This window comes from Poecilia reticulata, linkage group LG11, assembly GCF_000633615.1.
Source record: "Poecilia reticulata strain Guanapo linkage group LG11, Guppy_female_1.0+MT, whole genome shotgun sequence".
Lineage (NCBI taxonomy): Eukaryota > Metazoa > Chordata > Actinopteri > Cyprinodontiformes > Poeciliidae > Poecilia > Poecilia reticulata.
The window spans coordinates 10439416-10460986 of record NC_024341.1 but is presented as its reverse complement, the minus strand read 5'-3'; the positions used below and the strand labels follow the sequence as shown (position 1 = coordinate 10460986).

Genomic DNA, 21571 nt, shown 5'->3' with positions numbered 1-21571 from the left:
ACTACACAAGACCTCAAATCGATTAAATTACCTTCCATGTGTTATTTAAAGCTATGAACCGTTCTCCCTCACCATTGGTCGCTTGTTTGTTATGTGGCGTTAAGGTGTGGCTTGGCACTGTGAGGCTCCTGCAGAGCGCGTTTGGGAAAATAAACCGCAACTGCTGCTGCTGCTGAGCTGGACCAGCGCTCCACAAGCTGATGGCCGTAGATATGAGAGAAAAAGAAAAGTTTCTTTTAAGAGTTTCTGCAAAAGGAGAGGAGTTTACAGGTGCTTATAGGACCTAAATGGGATTGTAAGATTGATCAGTGGCGTCTTATTGGCCTGTGTTGACTAAAAATAACTTTGTCACAGTCCCGTTATGAAGAGCGCAACATGAGGACTCAACCGTGTTGATCTTTCTGGCACCAAAGCTGTCTCTGCAGGAGTCATTTTTACAAGGTAAAGTCTTTTTTTAAAAAAAAAAATACACAGTTTTGTGCAAGAAGTAGGTGATTTTCTTTTATTATTATTCATATCTGCAAATCCATTAACCTATTTCTCACCAGGTGAAGTAACAATTACAGTCCCTCGCAAAGTATTCACTCCTTTTTCATTGTCCACAACATTTTGCCACACAGCCACGAGTCTTAGTGCAATTTCAGACCAGGGTATTTATAGAACAACATAAATTAGTGAGATGATGTGAAGTAAAATGAAAACGACACTTGATTTAATTTTTTTTAAAAAGAAGAATGGATTGTATTTGCACTCAACCTCCTGATTTCTCTGCAGTTTCTGCAGCAAAGATGCTTATGGAAATGTCTCGAGCTCAACTTCACACTTACAGACTGAAATTTATGGATGTTCTGCTTTGCAAAATATCTCAATCTCAGATATGTCTGATTAGGTCTGACATTCTAGCCATAGCTTTTATTTTTCCCATCCCATTGTTGTCTGTGTACATGTTTAAGATTGTTGTCGTGCTGGGAGGTGGACCTGTCCGCAGCATGATGCTGCCACAACCATGTTTTGTAGTGAGAAAGTGATGAGCAGTTTTCGTATTCTGCCAAGCATAGTGTTTAGCCTTTTGTTGAATTTTAGTCTCATGTAACTACTAGCACTTTTCCCAGATGTTTGCAGATTTTCCTACATGGCTGATAGCAAACTGTTCCTTTAACTTTAACTTTTTGTTGCCACTCCTCCATAAAGGCCATTTTTGTGGATTGAGAGACAACTAGTTTAAATTGTGTATTTTTGCAGCTGCTGCCGAGTTACTACTGGCATCTTGGCTACTTCTCTGATTCATATTCTCCTTGCCTTGCTTGTCAGTTTAGGTAGACGTCCACCTCTGGGCATGTTGAGATTTTTACAGCTTGACACAAGCTGCTCTTCTGTCCTTATGAAACTGTTTGTTCTTTAACATTTACTGGACTTCGGTGAATCCTAAAGGCCATTGGTTGAACTTTCTTTTATTTAGGGGTCTTAGAGTAAAGAGACTTGGATACAAATGCATGGCACACCTTTTCAGGTTTTTATTTGATGAACAAATCAAAAGTCGTGTAACTCGTGTCTTCCATATCAGAATTAGGCACTAGGTGGTGTCACAAAAAATTAAAACGGTTTGACCCAAAAGAAACTAAATCAAACATATATCAGAGGCTATAAGTCGCAGAAAGATATGAATGGCATTCTGGCCAACACTGACCCTGGTTGTTTGTCTTGTTGAAATCTAGCGTTTGCTATCTGCTGCAATGACATGAATATTTGTTACTATTTGCCGGAACACCTTTGTTTTTCAAAACTGAGTATGAAATGATATTAAATATAACTTTTAGCTATTCAGATGGCTGTGGGTTTCACTTTTTCTTTCCTTTTTTCACTGTCTTCCCACTTAAAATGTCAAAAAGGAGCAACTTATCTTCCCCTCTCACTGTTTCACAGCTTCGAAGAATGTTTGTGCAAATGTTGTGCAAATGTTTCCATTACCGATTAGAGCGCAGCGGAAAGAAACTTCTTGTAAAGACAACGTGTTGTGCGTGTCATCAAAATGCTCCTTATTCCGGTTGAATCTGCAAGCAGTTCCAGTTACTTGTCTGGAGTCACATGAGCTCCTTTTTGCCTCGAGGAGGCCAAACAACCTTCGGGGGGAAAGGTAACAAAGGCTGGTGGAGACGGTGTACGTGCGCTCTCTGCGGCACCTGCTCAGCCAGAGCTTGGCAGACCCGGGTGTCCGGCTTTTGGCCCTCTAATAAATCTAAACAGGCAGCGTCACAGTAGATCCTTGAGACCGTTATAAAGACAGGAATAGCAACGGCGGACAGTCTGCCAGGTTGCAAACTCCCGAAGCACGAACTGGGCACAGATAAACACAGGGGGACAAGGGAGCTTCGTTTTTAGCAACAATACAGGTCCTGTTCAGTGTTTATTAAATTGCTATGGAGGAGTAGGAGCAAATTCCACAGAGGGGATGAGTGTGCAAAAACATCAGGATGCTTTCAGTGTTTGTCACTGAGCGGCTGTAGAGGCTTTTACAGGACTAACATTGGTTGGAACCTGCTGACACCATCCTGAATCTTAGAAGACATCCTGAGTATATTCAGGAAAAAAAAAAAGAACAATATGTTTGAACAGTTCAGGTCCTCTTCCTCTGGTCTTTCCTCGATGTGTTTTCCATCCATGTAGCTGCACCGAGAGCCTTTCGTCACACATTGACTAGCGGCTAGGGGTCTAGTATTTTTCACACAACGCTCCCCATTGTTCCCGTCTCAAGCCCAGCATTGTGGGAAGAAGAGTTAGTTGGGAGGCGGAGAGTTGTGTCAGGTTTCTGCGGAGAGGATGGAGTGCTTTCTGTTTCCTGTTTTGTGCAGCACGGCCTTTCCTGTTCAGGAAGAAAGGCCAGGAGGTTATCAGATGAAGCCCCCTTCCACACAGTGGCAGTCCATGGGTGACAAAACGGGATCTAAACATCACCGGTAGCCACGCTGGAAGAAAATAGTTGTGTTGATAAAGCGTGCATTTCTCTTGTGCAGGTATCTGAATCTTCGGTATGCCGCCACCAGGTCCCCCGCCGCCTCCACCCGGCCCCCCGCCGCCGCCTCCCCCCTCCGCCGCCCTGCCGCAGGTGAGCCTGTCTACCTCTAGATCTTCCTCATCCATTTGTAAACACTCACCTGAGTATAACCGACACCTGGAGGCGGCTTTTGCATTATTGATTGAGCAACGCACGCAAGCATGCAGACAACTGGACAAAGAGGCGACTCTGGCCGGCAGAAAGGTGTTGTGTTTCCACAGCGTCCTTGTTTAAAATGAGCTAATGCATGGAGCAAACTGAAGAAACAGCTCAGTGATCTCAAGTTTTTCTGCTTCTCTGCGTAGGGGGAAGACAAGTCGTGTGGAAATGTATCATAAAAAAATATTCCCTCAGTTCATTTTGTTTTTTATTTCTTCTGATTCCTGTGTGCTAGTGTCAATTTAATTAGCAGTTTACAGGAAGATAATTTGACACACTGCAAAAACACAAAATCTTATAGCTACAAGTAATTTACAAGTAATTTTTGGTACTAATATTACTATGTTATATTATTGTAAAAATGTATTATTCTGCTTTCAGATTATTTCATATAACTAGAATTTTTTCATTGATATTAAGTAATTATTGACTTAAATCAAGCTCATATTTTTTTACTGAAAGGTAACTTGTAAGTTAGTTTTATCGTATTTAAGGAGTACTAAGATAGTATGCACTAGAGACTGAAAATACTTGGTAGGATTTTGTGTTTTTGCAGTGTACTTTTATATATTAGCATAACAAATGATTATATGGACTGGAATATAGCCGTAAAGCAAACAAAAAAATTTGAATAAGAAATCATTTAGATTTACAGTACTATGAATAAGTATCGATACCTATTTTATCTCTTTCAAAATGTTGGTACATCACAACCAGAATAATTAATGCAGCTTGGGGTAGATTAAATGTTATAAAGTAGTACATGGTTATGAAGTGGAACTCTGAAAAGTGTGGCATGCATTTTAATTCACCTTCCCTTTGCTCTATACGAGTATCGGTATAAATGCAGCTGTTCTATGGAGAACTAAGGGGTCAGAGATTCTGTAACTATATATCGGAATCACCCAGTCAAAGTCCAAATCTGACTCTGAGTGAGAATTTATGGTAGCAAGACTTGAAATATCACAGGCTCTCTCTATTCGGTCTTACTGAGCCGAAAGTATTTTTGCAAAAATCCTGGCAACAATGTCAGTCTCCATGTGTGTGAAGCTGGCAGAGGCACACACCAAAAGACTTGCAGATGTCACTAAAAAGTGATTCTACAGATTGAAGTCTACCGAATAAAATAAAGTGCTTAATTTTTTTTTATTATGCACTACTGTAAGTTTTTATCACATTGAGAAATAATTGATGTTTGTGGTACAAAAATGTAAAAACAAAAAAAAAAAAAGCATATCAAGCGGTATAAACATTGTGAGGAACTTTTTTTTCCTCTCGTTTGTGACATAAATTACAATAACGTAATAGACATGACTGATACTTGTTCTTTCCCCCCTGTTGTAACGTAGTGCCCTTTGGAGCCTCCTCAGCTCCAGTCTGGCGGAGGAGGAGGGAGAAATGCTCTGTTGGCCGACATCCAGAAAGGCGCCAAACTCAGGAAAGTCACACAGGTCAACGACCGGAGTGCTCCTGCAGTTGATAGTATGTCCCAGAACCGTATCGTCTAATCATGTGGAGATTTGATAAAAAGTCTATTTTAAAACGCCCTGGTGTGATGTCTTCTAGCGAGAAGGGCATGAAAGATGAGAGTGTGGGAGAAGATTATGTAGGTCAAAGGAGGAGCTGAGGTGTGGGGTGTCAATGTTGTGTGTCTGTGATCTATATTTGACCACATGCACACAAATTGGACCCTGTTACCCTTCAGGGAGGAATCCCTGTGGAGGTTAATAAAACACAGACAATGTGATTTATAATCTCCCCGCTTCTGATCTTCTTTTCTTAAAGATAAGAGTGAAATCTTATAATAATTTATATGAAGTGACAGCCAAACAGTTAGCGGTTCAATCCACCCGAAAGAATGTAAGTAGATGGATATTAATTCACTGAACTAACCTGAAGTATCAGGGGGCGTTTACACGACAACGATCCAACAAAAACGGCACTTTTGTTCCGTTTTTGTTGGATCGTTTACACGATAACGTTCTGATTACGATCTGTGTTTACACAGTAACGGTGCACATCGAAAACGTGTAATGCTCTCGCTGCGCCTAGTTGGAGCTAGGTTCTTTGAAACTTTGAAAGTGCGCATGTGTTTAAAAAACAGTTGTACTTGAAGGCATGTGGATTTCCGTGAGAGAACACGCATTGTGTGCGTCTGATTAGGGCGCATGCAGTTGGAAAAAGTGGGATAACTTTGCCGAAAAACCTTGTTTGAGCTTTCACGGTGTCTGTAGCGGCCAGGACTGGAAGCTGTTTATTGTTTTTACCTTGGAATGGCCAACAGTCTGTTATTCCTATATCAATTTGATAAAATAGGAGTTCCCGCACGTCCCATATCCGTGTCCTCTGTTACCTTTTTCAGCAGTTAAAACAGTTTTATCCGTCGCTAACAAGTCGTAACCTGTTTTTCCGAGCCGCCTTCAAACGCAACATGAACGCTGAGACGCTAGCACTGGGTTTACACCTGTGAGGCAGCGAAGGAGACCTGATGCTGCTGCTGCTGCGCAGGTGTGTGTTAGAATCATGGCAGCAAACCAGCAAAACGTAAATAACTTGGCACAGTTTTTCCCCCGAACTAACCGACTGAGTTGAGTAAAGCTGTTGGATGCAGGTGATGTTAGCTAAAAGATGACTAGCTAATATCAACACAGCACGTTAAGCTTGTTAACAAGTAGCCTGTAGGCTGCTGGTGTTGTTGTCTATGTTCAGCTACGTAGATTCATTTTGACCCCCAAAATAAGTCGGTGCCCCTCCTGTTAAACTCGTCTGGAGCCGGGCTGGTCCTGGTCCGTAGTTCTCTACATAAGAGCGCTGAACAAGCAGCCTGTATTTTGCCACCTGGGCGGTGCGGAGCGGTGAAGAGATGCTGAGGGAACCGTATCTGATGGGGAAACAGTAACACCAGCATTGTGAGTAGTTTCTTCTTCTTCTGTGGATTGTAGGAAGCAGCTATGTTTTGCGTCATACTATGCATGAGCTGGTCTGGAACCCGTTTTCAATCTGTGCCGTTGTTAGAGAAAACATTCGGTGGTTTCGTGTAAATGCACACTACAAACGCAACAAAACTCTTCCGTTTTCCCCCGAAATCGTTGTCGTGTAAACGGGGCCTCAGTTTCATCATTTTAACCTCATTCTTCTATTATTTTGATTCAATTTGATGACCACCATTGAGACATTGTTACTATCCATCCATCCATTTTCTTTACACCCTTGTCCCTTAGTGGGGTCAGGAGGGTTGCTGGTGCCTATCTCCAGCTAACGTCCAGGCGGGATCACCCTGGACCCTGGACAGGTCGCCAGTCTGTCCAGGGCAACACACAGGACACACAACCATGCACAGACACACTCACACCTAGGGGCAATTTGGAGCGGCCAATTAACCTGACAGTCATGTTTTTTGGACTGTGGGAGGAAACCGGAGTACCCAGAGAAAACCCACGTATGCACAGGGAGAACATGCAAACTCCATGCAGAAAGACCGGGCCGGGAATCGAACCCAGAACCTTCTTGTTGCAAGGCAACAGCTCTACCAACTGAGCTACTGGGCTATTGTTACTAATCAAATGTATTTAATGTGTTTTTTCAGAGTCCAAGACTAACACAGGAGATGCTGGCTCTTCTCAAAACCAATCAGCCGGGATTGGTCCCACAGGACCCTCTCTAGGTGGATTGTTTGCTGCAGGGTTTCCCACTCTCAGGCCTACTGGTCATAGAGACTTACCAAACAAGACCCCAGGTGAGTTCAACTACCCCTGTCCTCAACAAGCTCATTTAATTCTTTGTTTACTGTATTACCCTAACTATGGTTCCTGTTTGTCTGTATCCTGTGAAGTGTCTCGGTCGAGCTCGTCTGCCTCCTTGAGGCCTCAGTGGAACGCTCCTACATCAGCGGACTCCAGCAGCCTTCCAGAGTCTCCCAAGACGGCAGAGATCCAAAACTCCTTCCAGCGTCTTCTCACTTCCTCCGCCTCTGCTCCACCCTCCCCCTCTCACGGCAGCAAGCACCCGCCACCTTTCCCAGCGTCCTCACCCGCGACTCCTCCACCTGTCCCTCCCTCTGTGCCTCCCCCTCCTCCGCCGCATCAAGCCGAGCGACCAGCCAACAAGCCCCCTTCCCTTCCCTCCTGCCCGCCTCCTCCCCCACCCTCCCAGGTCACCAGGCCGACATGGCTACCTGTTCAACATTCTCACCACACGTCCTTGCCCCAGCCATCGACGCCTCCTCCTCCACCTCCCCCACTCACACACCCGCCTCCTACATCCATCCCAGACCGCTCGTCAGGTTACTTCTTCTACTCTCCACCTCCGTTCTCTGAACCGTCCAGGTTCCCCATTCTGCGTGATAGCCCCCTGGGACCTCCTCCGCCACCTCCTCCTCCGCCTTTACCGACGTCCTTCACCCCAAGCTGCCCAACCACCCTTCCACCACCGCCACCCAAAGTGGCCCCGGTGCCCTCGCCAGCCATGCGCTCGCTGCCACCGTCATACCCCTGCAACGTTCCCACTCGGCGCCCGCCGGCTGTGCCCAGAAGTTTAGGTAGGTGGTGCCTAATGTGTCTTTGATGTCAGCAGGGAGGCTTTTTTATATCCACCTTTTATAGTCCACAGCTTTCTGCATCATGCAGGTTGTTATAAATAGCTCGAAGGTTAAAAACGCACACAGTGATTTCGCAAAGCTGGAAAAGCTTCCAGTGCAGTCTGAGTCATGTTTTAGAAAAAAAAAAAAACTAAAAGTGAAAGGTAGTTAAATTATTAGCTAACTTCTAAGCTATCTTGTATTGAACAAGGGAGAAGCCAAGATGTAACTTTACATGCGACTTTGTGGCATTTATTGTCAGCCCAAAAGAATATTAAGATTTCAGAATATAATTGTCCAGAGACAAAATGGTGTAAGACAGGGGCATCAAGCTCATTTTCATTTAGGTTCATATCAAGATCATGAATGTCCTTAAAGAGCTGGTTGTCAGCTATAGCAGATGATTGATGATTGTCAACAAATTGTTAGAATATTAATATATTTCTTTGCATTCAATGAATATTTCTTGAGATTAAATAATATTGAAAAGCTTTCTATGTAATTTGGCAGTATACAGATAAAACTATATATTGATACTATATTGATAAAATAATATGTAAGCACACAAGTTGTATCTCGAAAGTTTTATTTATGTGGCTCTATAGAGTCTAGAGGCCCACATTAAAAATTATGGTGGACCTTATTTGACTCCCGGGCCTCGAGTTTGATACATGTGGTGAAGGACAACCACAGAGTTGCTGAGACACTTGGAAAACTGTCACCTTCCTAAAATAACATAATTTTTTTTAACCCTCATATAGGGCCAGAAGTTAAATCATGAGACAGTGAAACGATGCAGTGACAAATACAGTCATTATGAAATTGTTTGACTTAAAACGAGCTCAAATCGACTCCTCTGCTGATTTTCTGCATGTGTGAGTGAACAGAAACATCTCTTTGTGGACTTTCCTGCAGAGTCCAGGTTGGATTCTGTGGCGCTAGTCGCACCTTGCCATTAAACCCAACACTCTGTGTGTGCTTTGGGAGTATACATGAATAGATGCTTTTTCCCTAAGTTACAAATAAGAATCATTAAATATTCTGTGTGTGTTAGCTGGCATTAGATCAAATCGTGGTGACTTTGCATGTGGTCGGATCAAACTGCTGATCCCCTCGCGTCTCTGACAGGTGTGGGTCGGCTGCTGGCTCCTCCTCCGGCTCCTCCGGCACGATCCCCCACCACAGAGTTGTCCACCCGCATTCTTCTCCCTCCGCCGCCTCCCCCTCCCCATCCTTTTAGCCTTAGGAATGGACACCTCCACAGTCTGGGTAAAGTTTCACTATCTCATTGCATATAAAGATAGAGAATGTACAATAGTGGTAAAAAGAGAGTGTGCCACATTTAAATTGTAGGGTTTGATGCACTGTGTTTCCTGATACATTCATCAGAAAACACAAAGTGCTTGTGTTTTCTGAAACCTTTATATCTTTCCTTTGTTTTTGCTTAACAATAACTTAAACAATAGCCTGGGAGGTATTGTTTAAGCATGTGAAGTTTTGCATTCTAGAGGTTGACTTTAAATATTTAAATATTAATAACATTGTTTTAGAATCTTACAAACATGGAGGTTCAAACGTGCCTCAGTTTTGCTAATGAATAAATAAATCATTGCATCATTGAATAATTATTTATATATGTCAAGAAATTGTGTGGCAACTTTTATGCATAAGTCAATAATTTAGTAAAAACATAATAAAATAATTGAATTTTGAATTAAAAATAATCATACATCATAATTATTATGTAATTGTGCATTTGTATTTGTTGTTTTTAATATTTATTTATGTACTTTTGTAACCTAACAATTAGTACATTTAATAAAATATTTTTCCCAATCATTTCTCACCCCTTTAGTAATTCAATTATTTAATTGCTTATTGATTGGTGGCACCTATGGGCCTCCATAAAAGAAGGCTTAAAGAAAGCTATAAGGTGAAACACATACAAGAAATAAGTAGATAAAGCTAAACATGAATATCTTCTATTTAGAAGATCCCATTATCTAAATAGAAAGATGGTATCGATACAATTGTATCAATACCAATACAATCGGTATTGATTTTATCTGTTATTTTGTAATATTGGCTAACATGAATTTTTGTTCTCATCAATTTTTGTGTTGATGAGAACTCAGATCTGATGGAAAACGAGCTAACTGCATCTTTTCTGTCCAGCAGACGACTTTGAATCCAAGTTCCAGTTCCACCCTGTAGAAGACCTCCCGCCGCCCGATGAATTCAAGCCCTTCCCTCGCGTTTACCCAAGCAAAGAAAACAGAGGTAGTCACTCTGGACACATGCAGGACCTTGCCCCTTTTCCACATTTTGTCATTGTGCAACCACAAACCCTAAAGTTATTTTAGGGGGATTTCATGGGACACCCATATGTCAAGCAGTGTATAATTGTGGAGTTGAATGAAAATGTAGCACAGCTACATATAATTGTAGCCTCTCTGTGTAGTTCTCGGACGTTTGTAAGTGAACATTTGCAAACAAACAGCATCTTAAAAGTCAAGGAACAAACCAGACATTGTGGAGAAGTTTAGCGCAGTTAGATTATAAAACCCTATCCGAAGCTTTAAAGCATATCATAAAACACTGTTCAACCCACCCAAAAAGATTGCAAACTTACAATCACCCTATCTTGAAAAACGGGTAACAATAACATAAATATAAGCCATATAGGCTACGAAGCAAACATGTGAAAGTAGATGCAGGGCTGAAGGCAAATACATTCACGCCACATGTTTTTATACCTATAAAGAAATGTGAAACCATGTGTCCTTATACTTCCTTCACATTTATGTGCCACTTTGTGCAAGTCTAGCACATGAAGTACAATAAACCCTGTGGTTGAAACTCAAGAAAGTGTGAGAAGGTTCAAGGCGTACGACACTTTTGCAAGACACTAAATTATGCTTACACTGTCTCCTGGCACAGCGGTCTCATTTGTTACTTTGTCTTTCAGTGAACCCAAAGCCACCTGGGATCAGGACACACCTCAGATGAGTCACTGATCCGCCAACTTCCTCCTCACTCAAAGAACACTGCTCCTCGGTCGGCCGCTTGACGGCTCCAGACACTCACAAAATAGACACAGAGACTCATTTATCCTTGGTGTGTTTAAGTGTTCTGCGTGAGTGTGAGTGTCAAACAGGGTCCAGCCTTATTCTGACTGTGCGACCTCTGACCTTCTTCAGCTCGGAATGTTTTCAATGTGTGTGAGGAGGAGGGCTCGACAGACAGACTCTACACACCAAGTCGTGGGACACAGTCTTCCATCACTTTCTTTTTTTTTTTTCCCCATTGTTTTTTTTTTTCATTTTAATCGATTTACTTACTAATGGAAGGACCTGAAAAGGAAGATTTTTGACATCTTGTGATACCTCAACTCTGTATTGTTTACTACATTTACAGCCGCAACTTTAGACATACAAACTTGTCTTTGTCCAAGAGTTGCATTTAAGTTGAACTTTAAGTAGAATTTTGTAAATTACATTTTCTTGTCATTTCTCAACACACACATTTTAGTGGATATGCTGAATTTTGGAGTAAAAAACAAGGTTCCATGTACATCCTTTATGATTACTCAGTCTTACCTGTTTGCTTGGTAGTCTGTTTATACAGTATAGTGGTGCTCCTTTGTGTTAATGTGACTTTTTAGAAAAATTGATAAGACTGACATGCGACGAGGATGGATAAATTCAGATTTTATGAGCAAATAATACGCGAGTTCAGCTATTTTCTTCGTTCCAGTAGCAGCTAGTGCAAAGTTTAACAACTGGGAGGACAGTGCCATCTGCTGGTCAAATGTGAAAGTATCAGCAAATTCACCAAAGTTGGCACAAACAATTTTATTGACGCGCATCTACTCTGTTCCTGAGTATGTCTACAGTGGAAGACTGACCACAAGCGCTGAACAAGAGTATTTGGAAATAAAATTAATTGTGCAGTATTTGATACATCATTTACAAACAGTTGCTGGTGGTGTGTGACTGACAGCTATATTCTGAATATCGTGTCTGAGTTCCTTTTTCTAGAAAAAAAAAAGACCAAATCTGTTTAAGAAAATTCTTTTAATGGTCAAGTCAATAAATATAACATGTTCCAGAGTTTAAGGTAAATTTGTTTTGATGATAATCAGTTTTTGGAGAGTTTATGTTTTCCTATCCAAATGGATTCAGAACATTTGCTTCAGAAAGATGTCAAAAAGGAAAAAGAAATACAAAGCATTTCTACAGTAGGAAAAATATGAGCACCATAGGATTTTTTTTAAATTAAGATTCAGTGGAGTCATTTGACCTGCAGTTGTGGTCAGAAGTTTACATACTGCATCTTTCATGCCAATGTGTAATTGGCATGAAAGTCATTATTCTGGACATACAGCTATGTACATGGAAAAAATGTACTTGAAAGACAGGTCCATGTAAAAAAGAGAAATATTTTAAATAATTTAGCAATTTCTCATAAGATGAGTAGTGGTAAAATACTTAGCTTAGAGCTTGGTGAAGGCCCCACCCGAGCCGTATGGTTTTTCTGTTGCTTCCTAAAAAAAAAAAAAGTCAAACCAACTACTAGTGGAGGTGTACGTATATATAAAGTTTTGAGATAATTGAGAGTCAATGAAGTTTTTTGTGATATACTTATTTTGAACATTTAGCTGCTGTTGAGTAGATCAAAACTTCTGAACAGAACTGCTTGTCTTCAATGATCTTATGTGTTAGAATGGAAAGCCAAATGATTTACCTTCTTTGCTATTCTTGGTTTTTAAAAGTCTTACCTCTGATTGAAAACTTAGGACCCAAAACAAAACAGTCTGCTTAAAATGTCTGACGCAATGAGTTACAGTTCTGTTTCACACAAGCATGCTGCTTTAGATAACCTGAGAGTCTCTTGTGTTTAAGCGACAAGCCACAGCAGTGAGGCTACAGTTCGTCATGTTTGTAGGTGAACTCTCTTGAAGACAGGAAGCCATCCTTGTTCGTGTCCTCTTTGGCGAAGATATCGGCCGCCATGTTCTCATGTAAAGTGTCGTTGGGCGGGTAGCCGTAGCGCTCAAACTCCTTCCTGAGATATTCTTTCACCTAAAACATACAAACATAGTGAGATATAGAGATTTAAAAAAGTAAATAGTAAAAAATTTAAATAAAACAAACAAAAACTATTTTTCCCGACTCTGTACAGTCGGAAAAAAATAAAAAATAAATCTTTGTTTTCACCTCGTACTTGGAGAGCCTCCAGTCGTCATTGAGGTCCATCTCCTGAAAGGACTCGTGAGACCTCGGACCATTTCTGATTTCAAGCAGTTCAACCAAGAAGGTCAGTGTGCTCTCCGGTGGGATCTTACCTGGTCACAGGTAACATGGCAACAAGTCAGCTTAAAAAAATGGAGCCGTCAAAACATTGCATCAACAAAACCGTAATTAGGTAGTTTTAGTCATCCAGCCAAGCTTTTGGATGTTTTTCCATCTATAAAACGGATGGTTAGCTACTACAGGGCGATGGGTTTGGTTAGTGTAGTTTGTGCTTACCAGAGTGAAAGCACAGACTGTTTGCATGCTCCATGCTGAGTCAAAGCAGACGACTGGCCCACAATAAAGTTTCAGCTTAGCATGAAAATCCTAGAAAACCACTGGAAGTAATACAAAGAAACATGAATATCACATAGAGAGACTGACTGTGTTCAGCAGCATGCATTGAAGACAGAAGACGGACAAGGCCTCTCTCTACCTTTCCCTTCCTTCCCATAGGCCAGGGCTGGAGGTATTACCAGTTTCCTCTTCTCTCCTGAACACATGTCCTGCAGACCTAGATCCCAGCCTTTGAGTACTTCCCTGATCCCCAACGTGAACCACATTGATTTCTCATTTTGCCTTCGACTGTTGGAAAAAACATATTGAGAGAAATGCTATTTAAAAGGTGTCACCTGTGCCTTCATTCACAGTTAGACAGCTGTGAGCAAATAAAAATAACGTCTTCACTCTCAGCATTTAAACTTGTTAAACCTGGTGGTAGATGCGCTAGGGCAGTGGGGTGTAAAGCCTGGTAGCCTGCCAGGTTTATATTATAATGGGGGGACCCCTGAGTCTGCTTAATTACAACCACTGATGTTTCACAGTTTTGTAAGACACAGAACCATGTTAGGAAATATTCAGGTATGGCATGATATGCAATGCTGCTATTGCCCTTCATAAGGAAATAATTTTCCTACAAAATCTTAAAAATGTAGACATTTTTAAACAATTTTAAATAAATAAGCAAGGCTTAGTCTGGTGGGGGCACAAGTAGAGCCTGCTGGCCCGCCAGGCTTATACCTGCCATAATTAATTTGAACCTTTAAAATGAATAGCATGATACGGTGGCTGAAAGACAATTATTCTTCCTGCTGCTAAAATAATACAATATATTCATTAATAAAGCTGTAACAGTGATTAAACATTTTTCTTATTGATTTTAATGCACATGTTTAAGAAAAATATATAACAATTGATGCTTTCTAATTTGAATGATTATTGCACCTCATATTATACCTTCTGCAATTTATGAGACAAGCTGATTACCTGGTGGATTAATCAGTAGTGGCTAAAGTAGCAAATCTGCCTTTTTGTTATTGTAGTTGTTAAAACTTCCAAGCAGCCACATTTATCTTTCTCATCTTGTAAGAGAAGGTAAAATGTAGCAGCCTCCTTTCAGTCAGCCAAGCACCATCTAATCCAAACTTTAAAGTCCATTAGACTTGCTGTATCTTTTCCTTAATACAATATTAACCCCCTACTTCTGCAAAAGTATCAGTTCTGGTGAAATGTTAATCACGTGATGTCAACAAACAGAGAGTTTTGAGCACAAACAATTAAGCTGTTTTTTTTTCCGTTTTATGATTGACGAAAACTTTTTGTTTTTTACTGCCACAGAAGAGAAGGATCAGTGTTACAACTTCTCTGTTACACAACAGGCCAATGCATAATCCACCAGGATTAAACGTAACATAATTCTTTGTTTATTAAAGAATTATGTTTCAAATTCTTTAATAAACAAGGCGTGTCAGCCACGGAAACACTTTGTACCTGGAGTAAAACATGGTCCCGTTCTCAAAGTATCCGTCATGATGCACCAGCAGCATGTCTCCGTACTTGGACCTTCGGTGACAGATGAAGGGCCTTTGCAGAACTTCTATGTCCACCTCGGCTTCGGGCAGCTTCCCGCCGCTGACAGAGACCAGCATGGAGGAGCCGAGGAGACTCAGCACGACCAGGAACATGCCCACACACCCAACTTCAGGCAAATTTAAGCAGAAAACAAGAAAAAGAAGCAGCAGCAGCAGCAGCTTCTCCTCTACGTGGCAGTGAGTGACGCTTCAAGTGTACAAGCTGCTGCAGGAATCGCTCCTCTGATTGGCTGCTTTCCACAAAAGCCCCGCCCACAAGGCTTCATCTGATTCTAATCTGCAGACAAGCGTTAATGCTAAGTTTATTTGCATTTACACTTCTTCATTCATACCTTAGGTAGATTCAAAAGTATTATTGTTTTATTTCTGCTATATTATAGTTACCTCAAGAACAACAACAAAATCCGTGACTTTTTATAGATCTGAGCACATGGACGAAAGTACAATTTGCTGTTTAAAGTATACTGCTCAAAAAAAATAAAGGGAACACTTAAACAACACAATATAACTCCAAGTAAATCAAACTTCTGTGAAATCAAACTGTCCACTTAGGAAGCAACACTGATTGACCCGACGAGGGTCCCCGTTGTCAATCAGTGTTGCTTCCTAAGTGGACAGTTTGATTTCACAGAAGTTTGATTTACTTGGAGTTATATTGTGTTGTTTAAGTGTTCCCTTTATTTTTTTGAGCAGTGTAGTTCTGTTAAGATATCGTGAAGCAAGGAGGTGAAGTTGCTTTAAACTTTCAAATGAATTCACCTCAGGACAGTTAAATTAAAAACTATTTACATATTTGTGGCACTTTAAGTCAAGAAAGTGCGTTTGGAAATATTCACATTAATAGCTTGTCAATTTAAAATGTATGTTTCTGGCTGCTGAAAACAATGAGGTCACCTAAGGGAACAGCACAACATGTACTGTTTACAGTACAACATGTACTATTTGTTCAGACTTTGTCTCTGCATGGACTGAATGGATGTTGTTTAACCTTCTGCTGAATTTCCCTCACACAAGTTATATTTCTTCACAAAAATGTCAACTACACATACATTTCTGCTTTAAAAATGTCAGAAAGGATGGAAAAAATAATTGTAAGAAAATGTGGATGGATGGAAATTAAAAAAATAAAGTAAATTATTAAAACACATCCAGTGCCACAAATTTCAGTTCCAAAAGATTAATCTTGTTTTTTTGTTTTGTTTTTTGTTTTCTTGGTTTGGTTTTAATCAGATCTAATACTTGAGATGTACTACTACATCACAGAAAAACGTAGTAACATTTAGTTACAAATAGTATTAAACAATCCTTCACAAAGAGGTTTTCTGGACATCAGTTTTCTTTTTTTAATTAATTATACAGATTTATTTCATGACTGCAAACACAAGTGAAATTGGACAGAAGATTCAGATGATTTTCTCTGTCTCTACAGACAAGCGCAGTGCTTTTTACAGGCGAAAGAAAATTCACGAGAGCACACAATGTCATTCCACTTATATTGTGTGTACATGTTGGTGTGTCCACAGTTTTCATTTGCGTCTGCATTATCTGGTTGTCCTTCTTCGAAAAGGAGAAAATCCATTTTGGACCCATCTGACCACATCCAGGATCCTTCCTTGTGGAGATCAGTGAGTCCAATCCAGGTGAAGGCCTGAGTAAGATCAAAGCTCTTGATCATGGTATTGACAAAGTTGTGTTCCTCCAAACTGTGAATGGACACCAGGTTGCTGTCCACGGACTGACAGTGGATCTCCGCATCAGCCCAGGTCATCTTGTGGCGATGTACTTGTAGCAGCGGCCATTGAAGCTGTACCAGAACTCTGGACAACTGTTTCTCTCCAGCACAAGTTCACTCCCGTTCGAGGGAGACATGGCAACCAGAGCCAGGCCCAACAAGAAGAGCAACAACATGCTGGAGTTAGAAGACAAAAAATGTAGCTTTGTGTTGATGGCTTCCTGAACTTCACTGATGGATGTTATGAAGTCATTCGCCTTTTATCATGTTTTGAAGCATCCCACATAGAGAGGCGTCTGCTCGATTGGTGAGTTTTATTGGTCAAATGGATAAAAAAAAGAGAGAGAAAGAAAATCATTAACTTCGAAAGCAGGTGAATCACCCTGAACCAGATATTTACTATTTTTCTGTAAAGTTCAGCATCAGTTTCATCACTTTTTTGTTGTCCACAACTCACTGCAAATGTTTTTCTTTGAACCAGCTTAACAAAGTACTCTATAATTTGCTCAAGTTACGGTAATTCTAATATAATATCTATCTCTAATGCTTTAGAGTATTGTGTTTAATTGATTGAAAGAGGTTTTTTTTCAGTGCATGCTGCACTTTATTATTCATAATTTACAGTTTTTCTTGTTTGCTTTTATGCAGTTGTCGACTCAAACTCCACATTTTCAAGTCAGTCAACACACAGGCATAAACAGCAATATTTGTGGTCAAAGAAACCATAAGTACAGCAAAAGTGTTTACAAACGGCTCTCATCATGTCAAAACGTTTAAAAAATTGAAGCAAAACTTGCAACTAATTGCACAAACTCTTCCAATTAACCATTAGAAAATGATTATATAATGGACCACAAAATACAGCACTTATCAGTGTAGCCCATTAAATGGTTTTCAAGCAAGTGCTACTTGTTATCATTCTACACTGGCTGTGTCAAATTGTCCTTCCTGCAAAGAACAAGATCCAGAATCGGATATCGTTTGATCCAAACTGCATTGATTGCGTCTTAAAAGGTTTCACGTCTGTGACGTTCTTTACCGGTAGGGATCAAATTCATATGAGACTGTGTATCAATTCAATCTGTTAAGACTCACACAGAGAGAAACAGCAGTTAGACAGTTTTATTGGCCCGAAGGTTTTGGTGCTCGGACACCGGCAGAAGACGTGCGTGTTGAGAATCTCCGCGAGCTTGGATCGGCTCGGGGCGAAGCTCAGGGTAGCCTCTCTTCCCCCGGGCCCGGATACTGGTGGTGGAGCAGAGCCTGGAGAGGAAGGAGCCTGGAGGAAGCTTGGGAGATGTCCGGGAGGATGAGGATGGAGATGGGAAGGAGGTGGGTCGAAGCACGGCTGAAGCTGGTGGATCCCTGGTGGTTTGGGCTTTTGAAAGAGCCCTTGCATGGTGATTGTCTGTGGAAGAGGGACAATCCAGTGCTGGTTGGCTGAGGCGGAGGTCTGGTAATTGATGATCCGGGAAGGCTGAAGAGAGTCTCACAGTTTGAATTTACGCTTAGGCTTCATTTGTGGGTTTTATTATTATTTGTTTTACTGTGATCAGGTTTTTCTAAACATGTTATTCTCAGATTTTAGGCTTGGGTCCTTGTCCAACCTCATTTTTTTACACTTCCAAGTTGCTTTAAACTTTCAAATGAATTCACCTCAGGCCAGTTAAATTAAAGACGTTTTCCATATATGTGGCACTTTAAGTCAAGGAAGTGCGTTTGGAAATATTCACACTAATAGTTTGTCAATTTCTGACTGTTGAAATATAATGGGGGTACCTTAGGGAAATCAATAAACCGCACACAAAGTTTGCAGTACAACATACACTGTTTGTTCAGACTTTGTCTTTGGACCAAATGAATCTTGTGTGACCGTCTGCTGAATTGTCCTCACACAAGTTATATTTCTTCACAAAAATGTCAACTACACATAAATTGCTGCTTTAAAAGTGTCCAAAGAGGTTGAAAAAAAAAGTTAATAAAAAAAACATAAGTTATTAAAATACATCCAATGCCATACATTTCAGTTCCAAAATATTAATCTTGTTTTTTTGTTTATTTGTTTTGATTTTAATTAGATCTAATACTTGAGATGTACTACTACATCACAGAAAAGCGTAGTAACATTTAGTAACAAATAGTATTAAACAATCCTTCACAAAGAGGTTTTCTGGACATCAGTTTTCTTTTTTTTGTTAATTATACAGATTTATTTCTTGACTGCAGACACAAGTTAAATTGGACAGCAGATTCAGATGATTTTCTCTGCCTCTACCAACAAGTGATGTGCCTTTTACAGACGAAAGAAAATGTCAGTGAGCACACATAGTCATTCCACTTATGGTGTGTGTACATGTTGGTGTGTCCACAGTTTTCATTTGCTCCTGCATTATCTGGCTGTCCTTCGTCCCAATATTGAAAATCCATTTTGGACCCATCTGACCACATCCAGAATCCTTCCTTGTGGAGATCAGTGAGTCCAATCCAGGTGAAGGCCTGAGTAAGATCAAAGCTCTTGATCATGGTATTGACAAAGTTGTGTTCCTCCAGACTGTGAATGGATACCAGGTTGCTGTCCACGGACTGACAGTGGATCTCCGCATCAGCCCAGGTCATTTTTGTGGCGATGTACTTGTAGCAGCGGCCRTTGAAGCTGTACCAGAACTCTGGACAACTGTTTCTCTCCAGCACAAGTTCACTCCCGTTCGAGGGAGACATGGCAACCAGAGCCAGGCCCAACAAGAAGAGCAACAACATGCTGGAGTTAGAAGACAAAAAATGTAGCTTTGTGTTGATGGCTTCCTGAACTTCACTGATGGATGTTATGAAGTCATTCGCCTTTTATCATGTTTTGAAGCATCCTACACAAAGAGGCGTCTGCTCGATTGGTGAGTTTCATTGGTCAAATTAATTTAGTAAAAAAAAGAAAAAAGAATTAGATAATTATTAACCTTACATTTCCCTTCAAGCTCCAAGGGTTGTATCAACATAAAGCAGTTAATCTTTTTAACTAAAAAGAAAGTTTTTCTCCTGCAGTGTGATTGTTTCCTTACTCTGTACTTTCACTAGTTATTCACATTTCTAAACACTAAAGTAAAAGAAGTCATGTCACATTTGTTACTTTATCTCGTCCTGAAAGCACACAGCATTGCAGGTGATTTATCTTGTTTTTTTCATGACTCCAAGATTACAGGGGCAACGTTCTGTGTTTTCCAGAACGTTGCCCCATTCTGGGAAACACAGAATGGGGCAACCTTCTGCGTGCCATTTTAAAGCATATAGTATCGTTAAGTAACTATGTTACCCTCAGTTGCTAAAAAAATGCTATATATATATCAAATATGACAGGAACAAAGATACCCCCATATATCCATCTTCACCAGGCCTGTGCTAAAGAAAAAAAAGAGAATTTTTTTAGTACCTCAAAAGTTGTGAATAAAGAGACAGAGTCTGGGCCAAGCAAAATAAAAAGCAAGGAAGTGAGATCATGATTATTTACAGGTGGGTTTTTCATAGCTAATGCAGGTGAAACATCTATGAATGTAAGCATAGAAACAGCAACATGTTCACATGAAATAATACCAATGAAGTGGCTTAGGGTGACGCTTTTACCTTCTCACACATCTGTTGTTATTAATATTTATTTAATAATCACTTTCTTTACTATAACCAGGATAACAGACATTTGAACAAAAATAGTAAAGAGCACTATTTTTCGCTCCATTTAAATATTCTCAATACAATAGTTGCAGAATAAATTGTTGGACTTTATATTTTTTACCGGTGAGGAACAGGACTGTGTTTCTGTGCTGCAGAGATCCTTCCTTTAAATGAGAAAAGCAACAAGTGCAGGAATATTTACAGGCATATCGTCAGGAAGTTGCTGCACACCTCTTTCTTCTGCTTGTCTGCTTTCCACACAAGCCCCCGGCGTGAAGATCAAGTCTTTATTGATGTTATTGTCTTATCAAATGCACACTTACATTCATACATCATGCTGCTTCGGTAACCGTATGTCATTATTATGTTTTTGCTAAAAGACATTCGTGTTTTCCTGTCGGATTGTTTGAAATTTCTCTGCTAGAGGGGACACAATATGGCTACAGGGCTGAACAACTAAAGCAGTCTGCTGTGCGCTTATACACATTTGCATGCAATATCACATCGCACTTAATAAACACGTGTTTTGTTATACATTGCACAGGAGTAAGAACATTCAGGCGCCTTAGATTTGCATACTACAATACGATACAACCCTTTTTTTTAACGTCTGGTAGGAAAGAGCACATAGCTTATTTCTGCATTAACAGTCAGCACGTCTTAAACAGTGTAAGTATTTGACATGGTATGATCATTACATCCTTAAAATGTTTCCCACCAACTCTAATGACTTTATAACAGTGCTGCAGCCCGTGGAGCTCTTCTCGGAGGCATGTTCAAGACCAAACTTCAAGGTGTGGAGGGTACTACAGTTGATGTAAAAAAACAAAAAACAAAAACATTCTTCCATGACTTTTCATGCCTCGGAGCAGGCACATCAGCTTTGCTTTAGTGCAGTCTTTCAGTGCATCACTTGTTTGTTTCAAAGCTTTGATACTCCAGAGGAAGTCCTGAAGTACAATTTCTGCATTCATGGAGGCCTTCTGTATTCAGGTGAAGTACTTGCAGCCGGTAGAATCAATGAGGCAGGACTCAGTGCATTTAAGCTGCCCAAAGGACCTGCAGAAGCATATAGAGTGGTTAAAAATGAATTAAATGTGCCGTTTGCTAACATGAATATAAAAGCGGGGCTAGCTTAAAGAAGTCGGGGAGTCCCGATAAAAATACATGAAAATATGTCTACCTCTGCATCTACAGCTCAATTTAAAAAAAATAAAATAAAATAAT

At 40.4% G+C, this 21571-nt stretch overlaps 4 protein-coding genes and 1 pseudogene across 9 annotated transcripts in view; 1 reads left to right on the top strand and 4 right to left on the bottom strand.

Moving 5' to 3' along the window:
• Positions 1 to 134: 134 nt before the first annotated feature.
• On the top strand, positions 135 to 11742 carry wipf3 (WAS/WASL interacting protein family member 3). Of its 3 annotated transcripts, none has more exons than XM_008421662.2 (9): positions 135 to 270; positions 355 to 441; positions 3012 to 3103; positions 4561 to 4693; positions 6798 to 6947; positions 7044 to 7748; positions 8916 to 9056; positions 9966 to 10067; positions 10756 to 11742. In XM_008421662.2, exons 3-9 carry the CDS (start codon positions 3029 to 3031, stop codon positions 10794 to 10796), a joined length of 1347 nt encoding a protein of 448 aa, XP_008419884.1. In that variant the 5' UTR covers positions 135 to 270; positions 355 to 441; positions 3012 to 3028; the 3' UTR covers positions 10797 to 11742. The 3 variants fall into 3 exon arrangements, with proteins under 3 accessions (XP_008419884.1, XP_008419883.1, XP_017162806.1); XM_008421661.2 differs by having other exon boundaries at positions 9963 to 10067; XM_017307317.1 differs by having other exon boundaries at positions 135 to 441; positions 9963 to 10067.
• Positions 11743 to 11844: 102 nt separating this feature from the next.
• On the bottom strand, positions 11845 to 15430 carry LOC103472211 (peptidyl-prolyl cis-trans isomerase FKBP14-like). The gene is made up of 4 exons (XM_008421663.2): positions 14852 to 15430; positions 13518 to 13666; positions 13007 to 13134; positions 11845 to 12871 (listed from the first exon to the last, which is right to left on the bottom strand). Exons 1-4 carry the CDS (start codon positions 15043 to 15045, stop codon positions 12713 to 12715), a joined length of 630 nt encoding a protein of 209 aa, XP_008419885.1. The 5' UTR covers positions 15046 to 15430; the 3' UTR covers positions 11845 to 12712.
• Positions 15431 to 16271: 841 nt separating this feature from the next.
• On the bottom strand, positions 16272 to 16941 carry LOC103472209 (lactose-binding lectin l-2-like; annotated as a pseudogene).
• Positions 16942 to 18861: 1920 nt separating this feature from the next.
• LOC108166739 (lactose-binding lectin l-2-like) lies at positions 18862 to 19564 on the bottom strand. Its single transcript, XM_017307644.1, has one exon. It carries the CDS (start codon positions 19439 to 19441, stop codon positions 18956 to 18958), a length of 486 nt encoding a protein of 161 aa, XP_017163133.1. The 5' UTR covers positions 19442 to 19564; the 3' UTR covers positions 18862 to 18955.
• A 745-nt stretch (positions 19565 to 20309) lies between these two features.
• The window catches only part of LOC103472208 (acetylcholinesterase collagenic tail peptide), a 10354-nt gene continuing 9092 nt past the window's right edge, over positions 20310 to 21571 (bottom strand). For all 4 annotated transcript variants that reach the window (XM_017307642.1, XM_008421658.2, XM_017307643.1 and 1 more), the window contains one exon: positions 20310 to 21403. In XM_017307642.1, coding sequence (XP_017163131.1) covers positions 21334 to 21403 — 70 coding nt within the window. In that variant the 3' untranslated portion in view covers positions 20310 to 21333. The remainder of the gene's footprint in view (positions 21404 to 21571) is intronic.

Excerpts from the sequence above, each read along its gene's own strand:
- wipf3 (XM_008421661.2), top strand. The coding sequence starts at position 3,029 with ATGCCGCCACCAGGTCCCCCGCCGCCTCCACCCGGCCCCCCGCCGCCG. Across the intron at positions 3,104-4,560 it reads CCTCCGCCGCCCTGCCGCAG|TGCCCTTTGGAGCCTCCTCA; the intron begins GTGAGCCTGTCT and ends GTTGTAACGTAG. Across the intron at positions 9,057-9,962 it reads TGGACACCTCCACAGTCTGG|CAGACGACTTTGAATCCAAG; the intron begins GTAAAGTTTCAC and ends TTTTCTGTCCAG.
- LOC103472211 (XM_008421663.2), bottom strand. The coding sequence starts at position 15,045 with ATGTTCCTGGTCGTGCTGAGTCTCCTCGGCTCCTCCATGCTGGTCTCT. Across the intron at positions 13,667-14,851 it reads GGGACCATGTTTTACTCCAG|TCGAAGGCAAAATGAGAAAT; the intron begins GTACAAAGTGTT and ends TTTTTCCAACAG. Across the intron at positions 12,872-13,006 it reads GGAGGCTCTCCAAGTACGAG|GTGAAAGAATATCTCAGGAA; the intron begins GTGAAAACAAAG and ends TGTATGTTTTAG.